The sequence below is a fragment of the Pelodiscus sinensis genome, chromosome 7, assembly GCF_049634645.1.
Source record: "Pelodiscus sinensis isolate JC-2024 chromosome 7, ASM4963464v1, whole genome shotgun sequence".
Taxonomy (NCBI): Eukaryota; Metazoa; Chordata; order Testudines; family Trionychidae; genus Pelodiscus; species Pelodiscus sinensis.
Genome location: NC_134717.1, coordinates 71,627,834 through 71,645,964, shown reverse-complemented (window position 1 = coordinate 71,645,964; position 18,131 = coordinate 71,627,834). Strand labels below are relative to the sequence as shown.

Sequence of the window (18,131 nt, the reverse complement as noted above, 5' to 3'; positions counted from 1 at the left end):
TGAGAAGGATGATATAGTTGATATAGTGTTCTTGGGCTTTCAGAAGTCTTTGTCAGCATCCCTCACCAAAGATTCTTAAGCAAAGTAAGCAATCATGGGATAAGAGGACTGTTCCCTGCCTAGCTGATAAGCAGCATGCCCACAACTAAGTTTTTGTTTCTACTGGTGGTGCACATTTGCAAATTGAGGAAGTAAAATTCTAGTTAATCAGTTAACCTTGGGTTTAACCAGTTAACTAATTAAATGGGAACCCACACTGGGGGGGATGGCAACAGGAGCTGGCAGCCCCAAGCGCTGGGGGTGACTTCTGCTACCAGCCTCACTGTGTGCGGGGCAACCAGCTTCTGCTCCAAGAACCCCCTCCCCAGTGTGTGGAGGGGTCAGCTCCTGACCCCCATAGTGCTGGAGCAGTCTTTCACCCACGGTGGGCCTTGGGTGAGGAGCTGCTCCTGAATACCAGTTAACTGGTACCCAATAAGCATTATCCATTAAGGATGATGCTTACTGAGTAAACAGTTAACTGGTTACCCATTCATATCCTTAGTGCAAATAGAAACATGTATTCCACGCATGAAGGAAAAAAATCAACATGCAGATGGAAAAGATTAGAGGGAACATTGGATAAGAGTAGGTTCTTCCTACTGGTTAACTGGTTAAAAGATAGGAAAGAAAAAGTAGGGAAAATGGTCAGTTTTCACAATGGAAAGTGCTAAATATCAGGGTCCTCCAAGGATCTGTACTGGGGCCGGACTGTTCCACAGATTCATAAATGATCTGGAAAAAGAAGGTCAGCAGTGAAGTGGCAAAATTTGCAGACAGTACAAAATTACTCAAAACAGTTAAGTTGAAAGCTAACTGCAGAGAGTTACAAAAGGAATTTCACAAATGACTCAGTGCTTGGGCAACAAAATGGCAGATGAAATTCAATGTTGTCAAGTGCAAAGTAATGCACACTGGAAAAAAATAATCCCAACTATACATACAAACTGATAAGCTACATCTAGACTGCAATGATTTTCTGCAAATGCTTTTAACAGAAAGGTTTTTCCGTTAAAAGCATTTGCGGAAAAGAGCATCTAGATTGGCACGGACTCTTTTGCGCAAAAGCACTTTTTGCGGAAGAGCGTCCATTCCAATCTAGACACGGTTTTGCGCAAGAAAGCCCCGATCGCCATTTTCACCATCGGGGCTTTTTTGCGCAAAACAGTTTTTAGCTGTCTACACTGGCCCTCTTGCGCAAAAACATTTGCGCAAGAGGGCTTTTTCCCGAGCGGGAACAGCATAGTATTTGCGGAAGAACACTGACAATCTTACATTAGATCGTCAGCGTTCTTGCACAAATTCATGCGGCCAGTGTAGACAGCTGGCAAGTTTTTCCGCAAAAGCACCTGCTTTTGCAGAAAAACTTGCCAGTCTAGACGCAGCCATAGGGTATAAATTAACTGTTATCACACAAAAAGAGATCTTGTTGTCACAGTGGCTAGTTCTCTAAAAACATCTGGGCTACGTCTACACTGGCCCCTTTTCCGTAAGGGGCATGTAAATTTCACCTATCGTCGTAGGGAAATCCGCGGGGGATTTAAATATTCCCCCGCGGCATTTAAATAAAAATGGCCGCCGCTTTTTTCCGGCTTTTAAAAAAGCCGGAAAAGAGCGTCTAGACTGGCCCCGATCCTCCGGAAAAAGCGCCCTTTTCCGGAGGGTCTTATTCTTACTTTGAAGTTTAGTGGCACTCAAGTTTAGTGGCACTCAAGAATGCTAGGAACCATTAACAAAGGTGTAGATAATAAAACACAAATATATAATGCCACTGTATAAATCCATGTCTACACTTGAATATGACATGAAGTTCTGCTTGCCCCATCTCAAAAAAGATATATTAGAGTTGGAAAAGGTACAGAAAAAAGGCGGCAAAAATAAACAGCCTCCGTACAAGGAGAAATTAAAAGAAAGATTTTGTTCATTTTAGAAGAGACACAATGAAGGGGGGATAGGATAGAAATCTATAAAATCATGAATGATAAGGAGAAAGTGAATAAGACAGTGCTATTTATCCCTTCACATAATACAAGAACTAGGAGTCACCCAATGAAATTAGCAGGCAACAGGTTTAAAAGAACAAGGAAGTACTTCTCCACACAGTGCACAAGCTGTGAAACCTGTTGCTGGGGGATGTTGTGAAGGCCAGAAGCATAACCAGGCTCAAAAAAGAATTAGATAAGTTCAAGGAGGATCGGTTAATCAATGGCTTTTAGCTAAAATGGTCGGGGATACAACTCCATGCTTCAGGTATCTCTAAACCAGTGGTTCCCAAACTTTTTGGCATCACGCCCCCCCTTTCTGATTTTCGAGAAACCCTCAAGCCCTTCCTCCCCCCAAAATAGCAGCAAAACTTGGGGTGGGATTGATGGGGGGTATGTGGCTGGGTCACCTCATGCCTCCTTGGAATTTCTTCACTCCCCCCATGGGGGCACGATCCCCAGTTTGGGAACCCATGCTCTAAACCTTCAACTGCCAGAACCTGGGATTGGATGACAGAAAATGGATCACTCTAAATTGCCCTGTTTTGCTCATTCCCTCTGATGCATCTGACACTGGCCACTTTCAGGACACAAGGTATTGGCCCAGATGGACTGCTAATCTGATCCAGAATGGCCGTTCATATATGACTCTGTGATTTGGTGATTCTGTAGGTCAAATGGAGTAATGACATTCAGTCAAGCTTGCGAAGTACTTTGAGCTCTATGGAAGCATTACAACAGCAAAAACAATATATATGGTTTTATTGTTACTATGGGTATGTCTAAACTACATGCCTCTGTCGGCAGAGGCATGTAGATTTTTTTTTGGCAAAGGCAAATGAAGCCGTGATTTAAATGATCGCGGCTTCATTTACATTTACATGGCTGCCGCGCTGAGCCGACAAACAGTTGATCAGCTGTTTGTCGGCTCGCACACTAGTCTGGACGTTCCCCCTGTCGACATCAAAGCCCTTTGTCGGCAGCCCCGGTAAACCTCATTCCACGAGGAATAACGGGGCTGCCGACAAAGGGCTTTGATGTCAACAGAGGGAACATCCAGACTAGCGCGCGAGCCGACAAACAGCTGATCAGCTGTTTGTTGGCTCAGCGCGGCAGCCATGTAAATGTAAATGAAGCCGCGATCATTTAAATCGTGGCTTCATTTGCCTTTGCCAAAAAAAAAAAAAATCTACATGCCTCTGCCAACAGAGGCATGTAGTTTAGATGTACCCATAGTAACAATAAAACCATATATATTGTTTTTGCTGTTGTAGTGCTTCATTTGCCTTTGCCTATGTGTCTAATCTACATGCCTCTGCCGACAGGCATGTAGTCTAGACACAGCCTATATGTTTGTTGTATTGCACATGATCAAGAAGTATATTATTATACTATACAGTATAAAAGAAATATAAATATAAGAGTTCAAATTCTCTTCTTAATTACACCAGTGTAATTACACCTGTATAACTTGGAGGACTTGACTCCATTGTTTAATCTAAGTATTGTCAGGCTGACAGAGCACTGAATGAGACATCTCCAAGAACACATGGGTGCTGCAGAATGGGTGTTGGTTCAACTCTGAGGGTACGTCTAGACTACCGGGTTTTGTCGACAGAAGTTTTGTCGACAGATACTGACGACAAAACTTCTGTCGACATAAAGTGTCTAGACACATTCAGTTCTGTCGACAAAGCAAGCTGCTTTGTCGACAGAACCCTGTAGTCTAGACGCAACCCTACAGGCAATAACACCTTCTTTCGACAGAACTCTGTCGACAGAAGGTGTTATGCCTCATAAAATGAGGTTTACCAGCGTCGACAAAACTGCTGAGTTCTGTCGACGTTATGTCGACAGAACTCAGCGGTAGTGTAGACGCAGGTATAGTTTTGTCGACAAAAGTCCACTTTTGTCGACAAAACTCAGTAGTCCAGACACACCCTGAGTGTGATACCTCAGCACATTGGGGTGAAGGGGCAGAAGAGAAAGCTATGCTGGTAGACATTTAGCTGTAAATCAAAGTACTGAATACTTTTGGTCATTAAATATCCCATGGCACTGATCACAAATATGGATGTGGGAATCCTAGTATTGTAGCTAAAATTACAATTTCGATTATAATATTTTGCTTACGTATGTTTCTCCTTTCAGTTTCAATTGAATATAGTATTTTTCACAACTTATCCTAAACTATTGTTCTGCCATGCTACATACTATTACAATTCCGCTGCAGTTAGATTCTTGTGAGTTTGTTTGTAAAGTGCTTTGGCATGAAAGCTGCTAAATATGAATGCATTTAAATGTATTCATCTTATTTTTAAACAGATAGTGTCTGATACCCTGTGTGATAGGGTAAGGATATTTCCCCCAAATTGTGGAATATGTCTTTCAGTTGGTGTAAATCATGTCACTCCACGGAAGTCAATGAAGCTGTCTTGATTTAACCAATTGAAGATCTACCCTTGTATCTACATGTGCGCATTGAACTCTCATTGGTATCTGTGGAAATTCTACATTCGTACAGTTTGTGGTATAATCCTAAGTGATTAGAGGGAGCCTTGCATGAGGCCGAGAGATCAATTGTTACATACATTATAAAAATGGTATTTGAATCATGAATTATGCTATAAGAGGGAAAATAGGAAATTTACAAAGTATTTTTCCTCTATTGTCTTTACATATTAAAAAACTACTCAAATACATTAAAGCCCAGTTCCTGCAAATACTTATGCGTATGTTTAACTTTAAGCATGTGAGTAGTCCCTTCACATGTACCATTGACTATCCATGTGAATAAGTCTTGCAGCTACCTAAGATCCTTATCTTCCAAATTGGAAATGCTCACCCATATTCAAACTAGCGGTACATATATATCCTAAATTGGATCTTTCCCACTACATGTTTAGTATAGTAAATAAAACACCATTTTTAAATATGCAGAGAAAAGACAACAGTATTTTTCCCTCTTTTTAGGAACCAAGGTTACATTCTATGAGAAGAAATTTTTCACATCCTTCATCTTTGAGTTTGAAACCTCGATATACACGAAGCCCTCACTTTCATCCTAGAAAAGATTACAGAATGGAAGATACAATTCTCACTCCACCTTCTTCTACAGACTCTGTTAAATAGAATTTTAGATGTCTACCATGCTAATATGTCTAGAAGATGCAGGGTATGTAATTTTGTAACTCATCATTAACCGAGTATGCCTATGTTAAAACGCCCTTTCTTTTTCTAAAAGGAATAAAAAGAAGTCTTGCAGTTCATGTCAGCAAACACAGGATATGCAGGATAAAATCATGGTTTCCTTTATCAATTAATGTATATTTAGGTGACAGACTTGAAATTTGTGATATACAGGCTATTGTATATCCACTATTTATTAAAGTAGTTTGAAAAACAGCATATTTGTATTATAGAAAAAATCTAAAATTCCTTTTGTATTAGATAAATTACAACAGACATTTTCAACATTTGAGCCATTTTCTTGTAGACTGACAGCATATACTGTATTTGATTACCAATTATTTTACATATTATTATTTAAACATAACAGTATTTTTTCATGTCATGCTTAGTTTGTGTAACTTTTTTGTTGTTGAAATCAAATCAAATCAAAATTCTTCCTTAGGTGTAATTTTAGTTACTTTGCAATAAGAATTTTAAGAATAAAATTTGGACCATTGGTTTATAATTCCTTACCTTTATCTGAGGCTGACACTGTTCTTAAATATAGTATACAATACATTCTTGTTTATTATATGATTTTAGATATAGAAAATGAGTAAAAAATACGTAATTATCTATATTTTAAGACAACTGAAAACCTTCACCTTGCACTTAAATATAATTATTTTCTACTGGCTATGCATGATTAAAAACTCATTGACAGCCTATATCATGTGTTGAGATGGAATACAATTTTCTCCTCAACTGCAAGGAATTAATAATTGCTCCTCCCCTGCCTTTGCCTTCCTTTATAAGGATTCCATCTATATTATTACATTTTAAATTCCTGATCGATTAAAACTGTAGTTAATATGAGTGCAAGCCGTGGCTTATTGTTTCTGTAGTAGTGAAAGCCTTCATCTCTACCTTTAAACTTTTTTTAATTTGGAGTGGCTTGATAGTGACTTTCCAACTGTGATTGCAGTATTCTGTTTTAGTTTTGTATCAAGTGAAGGTCTTGAAGAGTGGGCATGATATATAGCAGTAACAGACATATACATAGATAGTATTCAGTCTTATTTAATATCCACTCTAGCACACAATGGGCTTTTTATATTGTGCTGGGCTTGATTTAGATCTTTCTTAAACTGGTTTAACTCCAAATGATTAACATTGCAATAAATGGAGAGTCAGGCCCATAGTATATTATTTTATTTACTGTTTTAGTAACACTCCAAGACTAAAGCAGTTTTGCACCATTGTTGAACAGAACAAGATCACACATAAACATGATTTATACCTCTTGTAAAAAATGTTTGTGATAACCCAACAACTGTCATTTTTAAAGAGTTTGTCAAAATGTAAATATAACTTGGGTTCTTGAGGATATCAGCTCATTCTATTGGGGCAGATCTTCAACTGGTTTAAATTCTCATTGCTCCATTGAGACAATCTACACCTGATGAGCATCTGCCCAGTTGTTTTTATATTTGGTTTAGGTGTTAGAATTTATCTGAGTAGATATGTTATGGGCATTTTGGCACATCCTAAAACTGCGTCATCTGTGTGGAAGCATTTGCTCAGTTGTAAATATTTTGTAAGCATTCTTCTGACTGCAAAGGTAACCAGAAAAGGCCTTGTGTTCTGTTATTACAGCCTTACTTCTAATATCATGAAAAAAATGTAAATATCCATTTGACCCATGTTTTCAGGATGAGTTCTAAATCTTACTTTCTTAGAGTTCATAGTTTTAGTGTGTTCATTGTTCTATTAAAACATTTTATTACAGTAATTTTAAATTGAAGAGGTCCAAGAAGAAAATTTATTATGCAGTAATATATTCAACAGTATTGTTTTACAGCTGAAGTCTTTTGATCTAATTGCTCAAAGGTGCACAAATATTGTGCAGTCGTTGAGATATATATATATATATATATATATCAGGTAATGGGTATCTAAAAAACCCAAATATTCACACATTTATTATTTCCATTTATAGAAACAGATATTGTTATAAATATTGTTTTTTTTGTTTTCTTCAGAAGCATAAGGGGGGAATAACTAACATTAGTGTGAAATAACTAACATTAGTGTGATAATTTTATTAGTAGTGCAAAAATAAAAGATAGCACAATATCCATTTCAAAAAATGTTTCATACTCAATCTGAGTGACTGTGCATTTATTTTATACATAATGTAACACATTCCCAGTGCTACAAAGACAGATGTAGTATCTCATCTAAAGATCAAGCTTTTAACTATGATATTAACTGTGTTTTTTTAATTGAAGTAGTCAATTGATGTGTCATTTAAAGAGTTATAATACAGAATGGTAAAATTGATTCTTTCTTTTGTGCTTCAGTTAAAAGAACCCCAGTCTGAAGAGTAAAAACCAAATATTCATATTAAAGTTTCAGAAATTATTTTTTTAATTCAGCAATTTAAAATGTGCTGTTGTTTGACCACACTCCAATTCTTGGACTCCAACTTTTAATTATCAAATTAATACCACATATAATTACATTAATATTAAATAATATAGATCTAAAGTAAATAAAATAATAATGATCTATTGTGAGCAGTTATATAAGGGACTCATAATTCATAAAAACAAGAAATTGTAGTAGATGTGAAATGAGATATGTCTGTAAACAAAAGATTAATTTTCCTGTTCTCCAGGATGAAGTACAAAGACCAAAGACAATGTGCGTCAGTTGGAATTCTCTGAAATAAAAGTTAAATAAGGACTTCAAAATTTAGTCCAAAGACACTTGTTATGAAAGTAAAAGTTAAACTTGCACTTATTATTTCATTTTACAGTTCAGACTCTCTTTTGCCTTGGGCCCAACTACAGTGAACATATCAGCTGCTGCCCTCAGATTTCTGTTCCCACTCTCATCTTCAATATGAAGGTGCAATTTGCTGACATTATAATGGCAGGTCTTACCAATGCTCTATCTTGATCTGAGTCGCCTAGAACAGATCAATATTGAGAGCATTGAATGGTTGAGTCTCCATGAGCCATCCATCCATTTTTTAAGATTAAGCCAAGATTTTTAATAGAAGAAGTTAAAATAGTCTCCTAAATCTATTTTGAAAGCACTGAGCTCTAAACAGCTCCTCTTGACTTCAGTTGCAGCTGTTGGTGTTGATAGCTCAGTACTTTTGAAGATCAGACAGGTGCCTAAATATGGCTAGGCTCCTGTTCTTTAAAATATCCTAAAATGATTAGAACCAAATCCTTATTATGTAAATTAGGTTCAACACTTAGGCTTCTGATTAGTGGGTCCTTTCATTAGGCAAATTTGGGATACCCCACTTTAAAGTTTAACTCCCATGTGCAGCTTTACTGCCAGCATGTTCCTCTTGTAGAAAAGAACATATATTAAGAAAGAACTACCTCCACTCCTCTCCCTCTTTATAAAATTTGTGTTCATTATCTCAACACTTCCAATTCTAGCTTTCTTCTAGTATTCATTCTCATCCTACCTTCTTGAAGCTTTTCTATCCCATTCACCCTGTTCTTGGAAATACCATGCTTTTGTACAGAAGTCATACAGTTGTTCTACGTGCAGTGGTCTTGATTCTGCAATATAATTTTTGTGGGTATAATCCTGTTTCTGTGAAGAGCTTCACTGACACCTATGATAGCTCTGCACATGTGCATAAGAGGAGTCCTGCCCAAATCAGATTGCAGGTTGATTGGCTATACCAATACTATTCTTTGTCAAGATAATCAAATATGACAAATTTTCTTCATTCTCTTCAGTATCCTTATCCACTGACAGCCTTTGATTCTGAAGCCAAATTAAGTGTATAATTTTCTCACTTAGCTACCCAGTTTATATTTTCCTTATACTAGAAAGCTAGCTTTCCCAGTACCACTAACAACTCATACTAAATTTTGTATTCTAGATAGTTATGTGGCAAAATGTTAGTGTGAACATTTGCTGTTAGGGAACACTGGAAATCATATTTACCATAGATTTTGATTGACAGAAAAATTACATCTGAAGTGATATCAATGATTGTCATTGCTCCCAAACATTTTTTTATGCATTAGATCAAGGAATGTCTTAATGTTAAGTAACATAGATTTTCCTCTATTTGGATAATAAGTACCTGTTTTGAGATGTTAGAAGAAGCATTAATACAAAATACTAATCTTTCTTGAGAACCAGCAAACAATTCAGTTTCATCATAGAACAATTTTATTTGACATTTTTAAGTGTTTTTATTTAAGATATTCTAAAATGCACTTACAAAAAGATGTTGCATTAAAACAATTCTCTGTATCCTATGCAATTCTTTGACTGTTATGTTAGGGTACGTCTACACTTGCACTCTAGTTCGAACTAGGGATGCAAATGTAGGCGACCAAAATTGCTAATGAAGTGGGGATTTAAATATCCCGTGCTTCATTAGCATGATCTCACTGGAGCGTTACTCCGCTCAGCAGCTGTTCCGAAAGTGAAAGTGCGCGCTGGGACGCATTAGTTCGGACCAAACCTCTGGTTCGAACTAACGTTACTCCTCATTTTTTGACGTTACTCCTCATTTCACTTTCAGAACAGCTGTTTAGCGGAGTAATGCGCCGGCGAGATCATGCTAATGAAGTGCGGGATATTTAAATCCTCGCTTCATTAGCAATTTCGGTCGCCTACATTTGCATCTCTAGTTCTAACTAGGGTGCAAGTGTCGACGTACCCTTAGTGAAAAACTGCATGCCAGTCTCAATTTAATAAAAACTAACTGAACACATGGCTTTATTTGTATGTTAGCATAGTTTTAAAATGTAGGAAGTTTCAAGGATGCGCCTTTCTTGTAAAATAGGTTTATAGAAATATGTTAAAGATTAAGTAATGCAGTAATTTCCGCTCACCTGGATTAAAACTTTCTTCGCTTCATGACAGTGTGCTATTTAAGTAAAGAAAACAAACATTGAACAAGTCATTTTTAAAGAAATGTAAAACATAATAAAGATGTTTTAATGATACATCTGTACACTATCAGAAAACTAGAACCTGTTGTGCATACAAAAAAGTGTGAAATGTGGTTAAGACTTATCATGCTTAGCTATCTGTGGCTCTCATTTTAAAGTAAATACAAAATAATTTATTTAAGACATAACAAAAGGTACAGGTCTCTTTTGGCTTTCATGGACCTTTTGAGATATTCATATTTTAAAATATATTTAAAATGATAGCTTTAAAGAGCCATACTATTATTTTATACCATAGCCTCTTTCCATCAGAATTAGCTGCAGTTAATAATAAATGTATATGTTAAATGTAAACAGAATGCTCTTTATGTGGTTCATAATAAAGTTTCTGAGTATTTTGATTTTTTTGGAAATTGAAGCATGATAAAACTAAAGCTGACTGTGACATACAGTTTGTTTTGTTCTTTATTAACATGCAGGATTTTAGCTAATTGGAAGAATGTTTTCTTTGATAACGTATTCCAGGTACATTTAATCTGGTTACTGCAGCCTTGTTCAGTAAGGTGCTGTTGATGTACAGAAATGCATGTTTAAACAAATTCATAGTCATTAAGATGGTAGTAAACTTGTTACCATTTAGAATAGTAAAACAAACATCTAATTTTGTGTTAAAACTGTACGTGTGAAATAGTCATGATAAACAAGTTTCTGTAGTTTATAACTTGTAATGAAACTCTGGTTTTGTATCTAAAAGGTTAATTCAAATAAATTTTCCTATATTTACTGTTCATGGTGTAACTTATTTTTTACCCAGTAGACTAGAATAGTGTACATTATAAATATAAACATAATACCAGGGAATTAGTTAAAAATGAATTGATAAACTTATACAATAAGGCTACTACTTTACTGTCACTTAAGTAGTGTTATGTATTATATTAATTACACTATCTGTTTTGAAAGTTAGGCTAAAATAGCATCCAGGTGAAGGAGGAAAAGGTCTTTTCCTGTCCAGACCAACATCCTCAATGGGTCCATGTTCAAGTTTCCTTCTTTCAGAGCCCCTTGGCAGCCTATCAGTTTCTTCAGATAGTGAAGAAGGAAATTATGGATTGGCAGATATTCCAGAAATGGATGAGAGAGAGAATAAAATAAGTAGGCTAAACGAAACCAAGTAACATGTAAATGATATGTTCTGTTGTTTGAAAAATAATCTTCAAGTATGTATCACTGTGGATCCCACTGTAATTGCGCATGAGCCTCTTGTGCATATGCAGAATTTTTTGAATAACAGTGTCTTTCAAGGCTGAACATATGCCCTGTGTCTCCTCATACTGCTTTATCCCTTTGTTCCTTTTTATTGCCTGGGACAGTAAAAACAAACTAGTACTATGTCCAATCCACTACTGATCTTGAGCTTCAGACTCAAACTTTTTGTGAAGAACCTTTCTTCACCTTCTTATTAGTTTTTTCATTATTGTTCTTTGTGCAATGGTTTTATGCCCTTAATCAATGTGAATGGCAGATGTCTTTCCTGCTCTGGGAATTATACATTCATGATAAGTATTCCATCCACTGCTTAATCTCAGCCTGAACCTGAAAATGTAAATATGGGACTCTCAAATTACATTTCAGAGCAATTATCAAGAACTCAGCTGTCTCTTAGTGTAGTTGCCTAGCAACTCAGTGAGCTTGACTGAGTTCAGTAAGCTTGAGCTAAGTGACCATGCCTCCTGATTGGACAGGAGAACCAGCAAATAATCATTTAAGCTTTGTAGCAACAGCAGGTGTTCGATATGTTCTATACCACACCTGCACGAGATATGCTTCCTGTAGTGGTCTTTGCTTCAAACTGAACCTGTTCCTACTCCAGTCCTAGTTTCTGTCTTGCTCTGCAAACCCTGACTCCTAGCTTTGAGCACTTCTCTGGTCCTCTACAGACATCTGATTCCTGGCTCCAAGCAGTGACTTGTCTCTTTACCACAATTCTAGATCTGTTCTGACTCCTGCCTCCCGTCATTGGCTTGTCTCCTGACTATGATTCTGGTCTCATTTTCCAGCTCTGCTCTGACCAGTAGGCTTAACTACTCTTCCAGCAATGAGGTTGCGCTACCTACACCCTCTGTGTGTGTAAAATCAATCCATGGAGGTTGCAGCTGATCCCAAAGAGAAATCCTCCAAACTGTAGTTGTAACTAACATCAGCAGTTGCTCCAGAATCCAAGTACCATACCACTAGTACCAGTAGGTATTGTTAGTCTAAAAGAATGCCAAGACCACTGACACTGGCACCAGGATTCTTGGTGCTGATCACATCAGCATGGATAACATTGGCACCCAATGCACAAGCCTTAGACTGAGCGGCCCTGCACCATTCAGTTTGGAGACTGCATCTAGTGCAAGCTCAGACTGGACAATGTTCCTATCCCGTAAGGAGGATCCAAAACATTACTCCTTCAGTATTGAGGGGTGGGAGCAAGGCACCAACCATCAAAAAGATATAGGAAACTATATCGATGTCATGACAACAGAGTCCATCCTACTAAGGCGTGTACCTTCAAGGAACCACCTTTACCCCACATCTCAACACTGGATCCAGCATCAATGCCAGACTTATATCCAATGGCACCACCATTCCCAGAGATGTCTTTCTACTTGCTGTCTTCAATCCATGCCTTCTCCCTGGCTTTGAGCAGGGAACCCTCTCCTGGTAGACTGAAATGATAGCTCTGAAAGGACCCCCCACTGAGAACTAGTGCATTAGTGGATGGGTCCCCTGCAGTAATGTACTATAATGTACCACAATGGCCGTAGTAGCCAATTGATGCCCTAGCTTCCCAGAGTGGAATTTCATCACATTTCAGCTAAAGGAAAGATGTTGGTCATTGTTGATGTCAAAAGCAAGCCTCTCTTCACTGGAACTGAGGATCTTCCTTATAAAGCAGCAAAGACTGCTTGAGAAACACAGTAACTGCACTCCCCACCTAAGGAATCCTCCTCTGAGAGTGAGAGAGAGAGAGAGAGAGAGAGAGAGAGAGAGGTCTCTGTGGGTGCTCCACAGTAGGTGTTGGTGCACACCTCTGCCGCTGAAAAGAGTCTTTAGAGCAGTGTCCTTGGTGCTGCACAAATGTGGTGCTCGGGTCATGTGCCTTCAGAGCCCTGATACCATGGATGTGTGGCTCTCCACCCCGAGTTCCTTTTCTACTACCCCAGCCAAAGACAGAGCATTGCAGTGTTCCGCATCAACTTTGTTCCTTTATTAACATTCTAGTTAGATAAGTAGTTCTGTTTTTCTCTTTCAATAGTTCTTAGTTAGTTAGTAGTTCTCCCCTTTTTCTCCCCTAAAAAAAGAGATTTTTCCTCCTCCCCCACTTTAGATAGATAGGATGGTTGGCTTACCAGGTTTTAAATATTGTATTTAATTCAAGGACACTATCCCCAACTCTTATGGGCATTCTCAATGTGTTCGTTGCCTGGGGGAATTCCACAACCCCTGCAAGTGTCCCCATTGCACTAAGGTGAAAGCCTCTACTCACAGGGACAGTGACCTACGTCTCAAGCTCATACTACTTGAAAAATCCCTTTGTCCAGCCTCACACCCAAGGACCAAATCTGAAACCCCTCAGCCCATGAGGGAAAAGAAATACTCAAAAAAGTGTGCCTCTTTGGTGACACAGAAAGCTCCTCTGGTGAAATGGCTCTCTCCAACCACTTCAGAGCCAGTGCCATCTGCCATGCCACATCTCAGCACATATGACACTCCAGAGATCTCTGGCAGTGCCTGCACCATTACTAAATCTGGTGTATATTGACTCCATGCTAAGACTAGAGGTTTCAAGTTGACTGCCATATATAATATGGCACTGTCCAGCACTTATGTTTCCACACCAACAGTGCAGACACCGCCTCCATCATCTGCAATTCCTGCTGTGTCCGTCACCGTACCACAGAGGCACCACCAACCTCCCTACCATGGTCAGCACTTATACAACCCACAGCACTCAAACACCAGCCATTGATGACTCTGGACAGATAAATCATCAAAGCTGGTTACTCCATCCCCCGTACTTTCAAACACCCTGCCCACTGCTTTTCAGGGACTCTTCTTGCAAACATTTACTGTGGGGAAAAAATGAACTCTCTCATATTCCCAGGAGCAGCAGAATCTATACCAACTGAGTAGAGGGGGAAGGAGGTCTATTCCCACTACTTTCTCATGCAGAAAAAAACAGGAGATTGGAGACCTATTCTCAATCTATGGCAACTAAACAAATTTGTCAGAACACAAAGATTAAAAATGGTGAGGCTACATACCATAATCCCAGCATTAGAGGAGGGGGGACTGGATCTCAACTGTCAACCTCCACGATGCATATTTTCATATATAGTAGCCCAGTGTCTCTGACTCTGTAATGCTGAAACGCTGGCTGTTCCCTCTGGGCAGCGCTGTTGCCTCCCACCGTGGCGCTCGGCTGACTTCTGCGCCGCTCAGCCGGGCCGCCGCGTGGAAGCAAGCAGCACAAGTGGCTGTTTGGGGTCCGCGCTCCCCATGCACCACAAAGGGCCTAAACAGCCGCTTGCTCCCACGCGGTGGCCTGGCTGAGCGGCACAGAAGTCAACCGAACGCCACGGCGGGAGGCAGGGCGGTGACGTACACGCCAGTGGGACGGGGCCTGGACGTGTGTGCATCCCTGACAGACAGAGGAGAGCGGAGAGAGAGTGAGAGGTAGGAGAAGGGGAAGAGAAAGAGAGAGACGGAGCAGAGAGAGAGTGAGAGGCAGGAGGAGGAGGAGAAGAGAGGGAGAGGCAGGAGGGGGAGAAGAGAAAGAGACGGAGAGAGAGGCAGAAGGCGGAGGAGAGCTGAAAGAGAGAGAGAGATGGAGCGAGAGACCGGAGGCTCAGAAGAGAAGGCCGACGTGGAGGAGAGACCTGAAAATCCCATCTTATGACAGGCTAATTGGCTAGTTTTCATATATTTATCCATTCTGCATATAGACATTTTCAATGATTTACAATAGCACAGGATACTTTCAGTACAAAGTTCTGCCCTTTTGTCCTTTCCACTGTGCCATGAATATTTACCCAAGTATTTGCTATAATAGCAGCTTACCTATGCAGAGAGGGTATAATAATACACCCATACTTGGACTACTGCCTGCTGAAAGCACCAACATTTCAGACAGTTATAGATGCCAACCAGCATATGATATATTTCTTTACTTTTTTAGGACTTATAATAAACTTTAAAAAGTCTACCCTAACACCTGTCCAGAGCCTGGAATTCATAGGAGCAGACCTCAACTTCCTTAAAGCAATTCCTTTTAAACAAAACACTTTGGGTATGTCTACACTACAGTGTTATTTTGAAATATCTAATTTCAAAATAAGATATTTCAAAATAACGTGTCTACACGCAAAATGCATTTCAAAATAGCATTTTGCTATTTTGAAATAGCGTGTCCACACTGAGTGGACTCTGAATGGTATTTAAGGCTGGCTGGAACCAGTTCCGGCAGGGCACCAGGTCAGGACTTACTGTGTGGGGCTACTGCCTGAAGCTATCTGAGGTCTCTGCTTAAAGGGATCCGCCTGGCCAGCCAGTTCTCAGGTTTCCCTGCTTGCTTGTCTATCTCGATGAGGGACAGCAAAGCATTTTGTCTCTGCATGCTCTGGTTGCCCTCACTTGGGACACCACAGCACTCTGAAACATGGAGCCAGAGCTATCCCTGGGCACTCTGGTGCTTCTCTTGGACATGTTGCTGCGAGCCTGGCTGCACTTTCTACAGGCTGCCATCCGGGAGGTCCATCGCGGGGCTGTCGGTATCCAGGAGGCCCTGTGGGACAGCTTCCACCCTGAGGAGCACTAAGAGCCTCCCTGGCCTGCCCCACTGGGGACTTGTGCCTCATTCCTCCCTCACGACCTTCCACTTACCCCTCTCTAACCCCCCTTCCTGATGTCAAATAAAATACATGTATTTTCATGAACACAAACTCTCTTTACTTAACAAAACTGAGGGGGGGAGAGAATGAAACTCTGGTGAGACTGGGGAAAGGAGGCAAGAGAGGGGAGAAGAGAGGCTGGGAGAGGGGAGGGGGAAACCTGGGAGGAGGGAGTTGGAAGGGGGAAGAAGCGGGAGGGGAAGCTAAGGGCTCAGGGTTGGGACCAACTTGATTTTCATGCAAACCTGCTCCTGGGCTCGCATGTGGCTTTGGTGGCCAGGCTGGCAGCTATCCTGCCATAGACGGCCACATTCCTCTGTCTAGTGCAGAGATCATGGACATTGGGGTATTCCCCCCCCCCCCCCAAAACCTGAATAAGGTCCATGATCTCCACCCTGGACCAGGAAGGCACCTGCCTTCTCTGGGCCCTGGCAGGTGACTGGGAGCTGGCAGACTGCTCCTGGGAAGTGGTGGAGGGCTGGCTGCCAGTGGCTTGCTGGCTCATGTTTTGGGGCCACTGGGTCAGAGCAGTGACTGCTGGCTCTGGGCTCGCAGGCTTGGAGCTGGCATAGGCACTGTGGCCAGAGTCTACCCCTTTACGGGCTCCGGGAAGGAAGAGAGGGAGAGGAGTGTTCTTGGTTGAGGCCGGGGTGGCCACCTGGGCACCCTGGGAAGGATGGAGGCCCCCTATTTCGATATAAGTGTCTGCACAGCACTTATTTCGAAATAGCTATTTCAAATTTGGCATTATTCCTCGTGGAATGAGGTTTACCAAATTGGAAATAAGCGCTCTGCTATTTCGAATTTATTTCGAAATAGCGGTTTTGCTGTGTAGATGCTAGTAAAATTATTTCGAAATAAGGGCTGTTATTTCAAAATAACTTTGCTGTGTAGACGTACTCTTTCTGATTCTAATCTCAACAGTGCAGAATAGTCTACAGGAGTTTGCCAGAACTTTACTTCTAGACTACATGGCTGCCTCAACCTTTATTATCCAACTTGCAAGGCTACACATGTGGTGCCTTCAAGTCTGGTTACAGACAAGTTATGTTCCCCACAGGCACAGCATAAATAAATTCCTCACTATGTTCAGTACAATCAAGGACTCACTGCTATGGTGCACCAACTCAGACAACATCTGCAGGGGCATTCCAATTCTATAGAACACACCAGTTCTCACCATCACTACGGACACATCCTTCTTAGTCTATGGAGCACACCTACAGACAATACAGGTATTGGTCACCAATGGAATCCCAGCTTTATATCCATCTGTTGAAACTATGAGCAGTTTGCAATACCTGTTCTCATTTTCTACAATTAATCCAAACAAAATGGTACAGATTCTCATGGACAATGTGGCCATTATGTTTTACTATAGTAACCAATACAATCAAGGACTTCCTGCTATGGTGGACCAACCCAGACCAAGCGGGCACCGCTACCATAAATCTCTGGCAAGGGTGCAATGACACCTAAAGTGGAACACCCACAGGGGAACACATCTCAAAGAACTCCCCTCACTGCCCAAGATGAGTAACTTCCTCTTGCTGTCAGATTTGAGCCCAGCAAAGTTTCAGAAAGCCTTTCTGAGTATTTATATTTTTTGTTCGTTTTTTTGTTCATTTTTACCCCTTTCCATAACACAAGAATTAGGGATCACAAATAAAATTAATAGGTAACAGGTTTAAAACAAACTAAAGGAAGTATTTCTTCAAACAACGCACAGTCTCTCTGTAGAACTCCTTGACAGAGACTGTTGTGAAGACCAGGACAATAATAGGATTTAAAAGAGAACTAGATAAATGCATAGATACATCCATCAATGGCTCTTAGCCAGAATGGGTCGGAATAATGTCCCTATCTTCTGTGTGTCAAAAGCTGGGAATGGGTGAGAGGAGATGGATCACTGTTCTTTTCATTCCCTCTGGGGCATCTGGCAATAGCCATTGTCAGAAGACAGGATACTGGGCTAGATGGACCTTTGGTCTGACCCAGTATAGCTGTTCTTATATTCTATATTTTTGAAAGTAAGCCAACTTTAACCCTTTGGTAAT

General features: G+C 40.2%; 1 protein-coding gene across 2 annotated transcripts in view; it reads left to right on the top strand.

Moving 5' to 3' along the window:
* BOLL (boule RNA binding protein) overlaps positions 1 to 10,916 on the top strand; it is a 122,206-nt gene extending 111,290 nt beyond the window's left edge. The window contains exon 13 of one of the 2 annotated variants that reach the window (XR_012905401.1): positions 4,995 to 5,125. Coding sequence is in view for 1 of the 2 variants with exons in the window: in XM_075934266.1 (XP_075790381.1) it covers positions 4,995 to 5,153 (159 nt within the window). In the remaining variant the exon portion in view is untranslated. Of the gene's footprint in view, positions 1 to 4,994 lie in introns of both variants that reach the window. The other variant, XM_075934266.1, reaches the window with a different exon arrangement.
* Positions 10,917 to 18,131: the final 7,215 nt, after the last annotated feature.